At 39.6% G+C, this 5,566-nt stretch overlaps 1 protein-coding gene across 1 annotated transcript; it reads left to right on the top strand.

Annotated features, from left to right (window-relative positions):
• Positions 1-885: 885 nt before the first annotated feature.
• Positions 886-5,182, top strand: terf1 (telomeric repeat binding factor (NIMA-interacting) 1). The gene is made up of 5 exons (XM_010781544.1): positions 886-1,072; positions 1,718-1,807; positions 3,953-4,080; positions 4,228-4,314; positions 4,430-5,182. Exons 1-5 carry the CDS (start codon positions 916-918, stop codon positions 4,667-4,669), a joined length of 702 nt encoding a protein of 233 aa, XP_010779846.1. The 5' UTR covers positions 886-915; the 3' UTR covers positions 4,670-5,182.
• Positions 5,183-5,566: the final 384 nt, after the last annotated feature.

Below are 5,566 nucleotides of genomic sequence, written 5' to 3'. Positions count from 1 at the left end.
CCACTGTCTTTGAAGCTCCCCCAAATTCTGGAAGCGACTCTTCTTCACAATGCTGTTAAGGCTGCGGTCATCTCTCTTGGTTGTGCAGCGTTTCCTGCCACATTTCCCCCTTCCAACAGACTTTTTGTGGATGTGCTTTGAAACTGCACTCTGTGAACAGCTTGCTCTTTGAGAAATTTATTTTTGTGTCTTACCCTCCTGATGGAGGGTGTCAATGACGGTCCTCTGGACAGCAGTCAGATCAGCAGTCTTCCCCATACTTGTGATTTAGTTTACTGAACCAAGCTGAGTGTTTTTCAAGGCTCAGGAAACCCTTGCAGGTGTTTCGAGTTAATTAGACGATTCAAGTGATTCGTTGAACACCCTACTAGTATACTTTTTCATGATATTCTAATATTTAGAGATAGGATATTTGAGTTTTCTTAAGCTGTATGCCATAATCAGCAATATTAAAATAATAAAAGGCTTGCAATATTTCAGTTGATTTGTAATGAATCCAGAATGTATGACATTTTTGTTTTTTTAATTGCATTACAGAAAATAAAGAACTTTATCACAATATTCTAATTTTCTGAGACAGTCCTGTATAGTTTACTTCATCTGCATTCCTTGCACATTGGTCTGCAACCTATTTTATTCTACTCTTTGTCTTTGTGCACTATTTATATTGTATTTTAAAATTATTTGTATTGTTTTATCTCCTATATATTAAGTTGCATTGTTGGAGGAGCCTGGGGCTTACTGAGAATATGTCAACAAAGCCTTTGAATCTATTTGAAGGACTTTTGTAAAAAAAAACTGTAGTTGCAGTTCTCTTCCAGGCCACAAGGGCGGCGCTGTGTGCTGTGACGCGCTTAAAAAACAGCGCGGGAATCAAACCTTTTCCAGAGAGGAAGGAGAAATGAAACAACAAACATGGCTGCTGAAACCCACAACAAAGCAATTTGTGAGTTTTCCCGAGTTCGAGCTGTAACTACGGGATGGATTGTGGACTTTATGTTCCTCAGTCTGTGTCGGAGATTCAAGGAGGGGAAGTTTGAAGAGTTCAACGAGATAATTGAGACTTTAGAGGGTGAGTTTTCCACCGATAACAACACTAACGCCGGTAGCTAGCTTAGCTTACATTCAACCACAGTCAAGTTTACAAACAAACATATTATTAGCTACTATAACATATCAATACATGCTTTATTATGATAACTGGGTTAGGGTTAGTATAACTATAGGTAAAGATATCCATATCCATATTGGCTTTAGACTCGTAGTTAAGGGGAAAGTTAAGGGTTACTTAAATACTTTAAAATGTCTGCCCTTATCCTTAATATATTCTTGACCTTTTTTATATGTGAAATTTAAGAGACAAGGACATTTCATTGCCTCATTTCAAGTTGGGCAATGGTGGAAACAAAGTACTCTAGTCATGTTGGATGAAAGGTACCGAACTGGCATCAACATATACAAATAGGTAAAAGTACTCTTGGCCCATTTCAGATCTAATTTAATAATAATATGGGTGATAATTAAAGATAGAGGAATGCATGTAATGGTGCAGTTGTTTAAGTGGATTGTAAGTACATTTAGTGGAGAAAAAACGCTTGTTTGGCATTTAGATGTGCTAGAGAAGAGCTTCAAATGGGTATACATTAAAATACTCAAACACAGTACAAGTACCTGGCGTTGTGGCCGACAACAATTTTATGTATTTCTGTTTTTGCAGCCCTCACTGAGTGTCCGGCGAAAGAGCTCCATGAGGATAAAACGATGATCTGTGCGTTCCTCGCAAGAGTCATGCACGGCAAACAGTTAGGTAAGGAGTCGCAGTCAGAAAATTAGACATCGCTCTTAGACGTTTTTCTACACATGCATATGTTATTGTTTTGCATAAATACATTGTTAGAGAACTGTGTCATACAGATACATGCATTTGTGACCCGCTCTATCGAAATCAGTCGGAAGTCGCAACGTCTCATTTCAAAATAAACGTGGATTTGCCTAAAAAAAAAAATAGTTTTTTGGGGTTCAGGTGTTTTGTTTGATTTTAAACAAACAAAGTCTTGGCTTTCAGAATATGAAACTTTTATTTCCAAAATCACACGATAAACACATTTTTTAAGCTTGTAAAGGGAAGAAGACACCTCTCCCCCGCCACTCTGCTATTCCTTAGCGCCGCTCCCCCTCCCTCCGCTGACATTATGAATGTCAGGCGTATAGTAATCATAAATAACACTGCAGGGTCCGTTACAGTTTGTTTTTATCTGATTTCAAATAAACAAAGTCTTTGCTTTCGGAATATTAAACTTGTTTCGGCAAATTCAGATGATAAATATAACTTTGAAGCTTGTAACGGCATAATCACAAGCAGAGAACGGAGTAATTTAACGTCACTACAGGCATAACAACAGCCGGTGTTTCTCGTGAGTGTTTTCCCCGGGAAACGCAAAATCACACAAACACACACATACATACACACTCGCGAGCTTCCCCCAGACCAGTAATCCAAACGAAAATATCTTCCCTCCGTAGTATTTTGATCATTTGCTCCGCTAATAATCAATTGGATCGATGGATTCCAGAGAAAAGGAAACTTTAAAGGCCTTTCTCTCAAAATGTCGACTGGGTGACAGTCATTATATTTGGATTTTGGGTAGTTCAAAACCAAAAAACAGGATTAGGACCACTTTGATATCCGATCAGAGGCCTGTACTACGAAGCTGGATTTTCCTAATCTGGATATGTTTGAGTTAGCCGGTTGGCCTAATCCAAAACATACGCGCTGCCGCTAAACGGTACTACGACGCGGGTTATCAAGTGGATCGCTCAAGCCAGCCGTGTCCTATCTAGTTAGGTGCGCGTTCACATGAAAGGGGTGGTATCTGGAGCATTCGACCAATCACAAACATGGAGAAGCGTACTGACAGCGCAGCGTCATACTTCCCGAATGAAAAGTCAACTATAATATTAGACAAATATGAAGAAGTTAAACTTTAAACATCCATGACTTAAACACTTTATCCAGGATCAAAGCCACATAGCTGCACCTGCAAGGTGAATACAGCTGGTAACAGAACAAGTGTTTGAATGCGTACATTAACAGGTTTATGATATCACTGCTAAGACACAATCTGACTTTAATTACATTTGTCTCGAGTGTTTCGTCAACTTAATGTGTTGCTTAAAATAATACTTCTCATACAGTATGTGACACTGAGTGTTGCACGGCCAGATACGGCTCAGCTGACTCAGATAAGGAGATATATGATACATTATGATGTGATATGCCGCGGACTGTACTTAATGTTACTCTGATCCGGTTATTTATATTGTGGCAGATATTTAAGTAAGCTTTCTTAACGCTAATGTTATAATAGTCAGATTGCTCTGAAGATGGGAGGTGATATTCTATGAATGTTCACGTTCACACAGTCGGTGATTTTTGCCGCATAAGTTACCATGGAGATATAGCCCGCTAAAAAGAGAACCAGCGTCGTAGTACCGGAAACCCAGAGTTTTCCCTGACGTTAACCCGCTAAGCGAAAATCCGGCTTCGTAGTACAGGCCTCAGGAAGTTATGAATCTCCTCTTTCCAACAGTGTATACTACTCAAAATGTGTCTTCGGGTCGATGCGACTGATTTCGATGGAGCAGATCACATAAATGCAAATACATGCTTAGAAATAAGCCTCTTTTGACCCTTTTCTACTTTTTACAGATCACATTTCTGACATGCTACTAAAACACTGATTTGGGATCTGTTTACACTTTATGGCTGAGGATGTGAAATTGGTAGCAGCTCGGATAGAATGCAGAGATATGAGAGACATGCCATCACTGTTTTGATTTGCTTAAACAACGATAGACCTTTGTTTGAAATGGTATAGTGTGCTCCCTTTCTCTTCAGACACACATAAGCTAACCTCCTGTCTTCACCGTGTAATTCCCTGCTTCTCTCCAGATGTCCAGTTTGAAGAGAATGAGGACATGTTGCCTCTGATGTCTGCGGCCAAAATCTGGTGTGATATCAAGCACACTGTGGCAGAGCAACGTTTGTTCATCGACATCCTGGAGCTTTTGTTTGTCCAGGTAATCACACAAGGATCTAAAGGGGGGTGAAGGATCTCCAGATGTGTTTTTTAAATGTTATTTAAGTTCTTCTGGAGATGCTGAGCTATAAGGAATAAGCATAGTTCTGATGTCACTGTTCTGATTGCTGATGTGTTTCTTTCCCAGTCTGTCACTGTGTGCTTGATATCAGACCAGATATCTCATGCCTGCTTGGCCCTCAAGTGGTTTGAGAAAAACTATACATTACCGCAGGTCTGTGTTCCCATTACTCTCCTTTCTTCTCCAGAGCACTTTCTCAAAACTGGAATACTTTAAGGCCTGGAATGGTTGTTTTTTTAATGCTTTACAACGTTACATCTTTCCACAGAACCTGTGTTCCAAGGTGTCGTCGATGGTGACGAAGAAGGACCCTCACGACCCGCTCCTCAATTCCTACAGCTTCACCCGCCTGCTCGAGACAGTTCAGACTTACCTGGACGCCTACCTGGAGAAAAACCCCTCCGACTACCTTGTCAAGGTGAGCCTAATGTGCACACAATGTGTAGAAAAGGACTCAAAACGCGTGTCACTGAAGCTCATTTGGTTGATGGTGTTTCAACAGATCTAGCTTGGTATATTTAGACACGAGAAGATTAAGAGAGAATTTATAATATGACCTTTTTAAAGATTGCAGAAAGTCTGTTACTTAGACATGACTTTATTCATGATGAGAGCAAACATGTACACTCGATTAATGCCAGGGTCAAATGAAGGATCGACTTTGTATGGCTGACACATAAAGAATGAGATCAGCTGTGCAGTAAATTCAATGCAAGGCGAAGAGGATTGAGTCTTTAATGACAAAGGTTAAGAAATCCTTTACCTGATGCTTCAAGAATTTGTATACGTTCTTTGATCCCTAAAAGGATTAAGGACTTGTACGCTTTTGCTGATTTTAAGATGAGAATATCTTCAGTTACACATCATTTAATTGGCATATGCATTGGTACACAAAGATTAAGACACAACTCACGATTAGACTCTGAATGCCAGGGGCCTCATTTCTAAAGGGATATACGCTCAAAAGATGGCGTACGGCAGTTTCTACGCAATGTTTGTGATTTTATAAAAAGCTAACTTGACGGGAAAACGTGCGGTCCTCCACGGAAACTCTAACCCATGCGTACGCACTAAGCACAAAAACGGGAGAGACGAGAAACTGCGACACCGTTGGCAGAAGGAAGAATGGAGAGAAATATGTGGAAATAATACCATAAATAAAATGTTACCTCTCATTTATCATATCTGAAGAATTCATTTTCAAACATTGATTAAAGCCAATCTTAAAATGATTTAACAAACGCCTGTTTGAGACTCCTCAGTGCACACAAAAACATAACTGGGAGAAATAAATAAATATGGATATGTTATTTAAAACCACCTCGAATATGTTGTGTTAATGTTATGAAATGTTTTCTCATAAATGATGCGGTAAGCAGGAGGACAGAATTACGTCTAAACTGAC

Source organism: Notothenia coriiceps, unplaced genomic scaffold, assembly GCF_000735185.1.
Source record: "Notothenia coriiceps isolate Sejong01 unplaced genomic scaffold, NC01 NC01_scaffold00023305, whole genome shotgun sequence".
In the NCBI taxonomy this organism is placed as follows: Eukaryota; Metazoa; Chordata; class Actinopteri; order Perciformes; family Nototheniidae; genus Notothenia; species Notothenia coriiceps.
The sequence above is the reverse complement of the archived record's forward strand: the minus strand, read 5'-3'. Positions and strand labels throughout refer to the sequence as shown.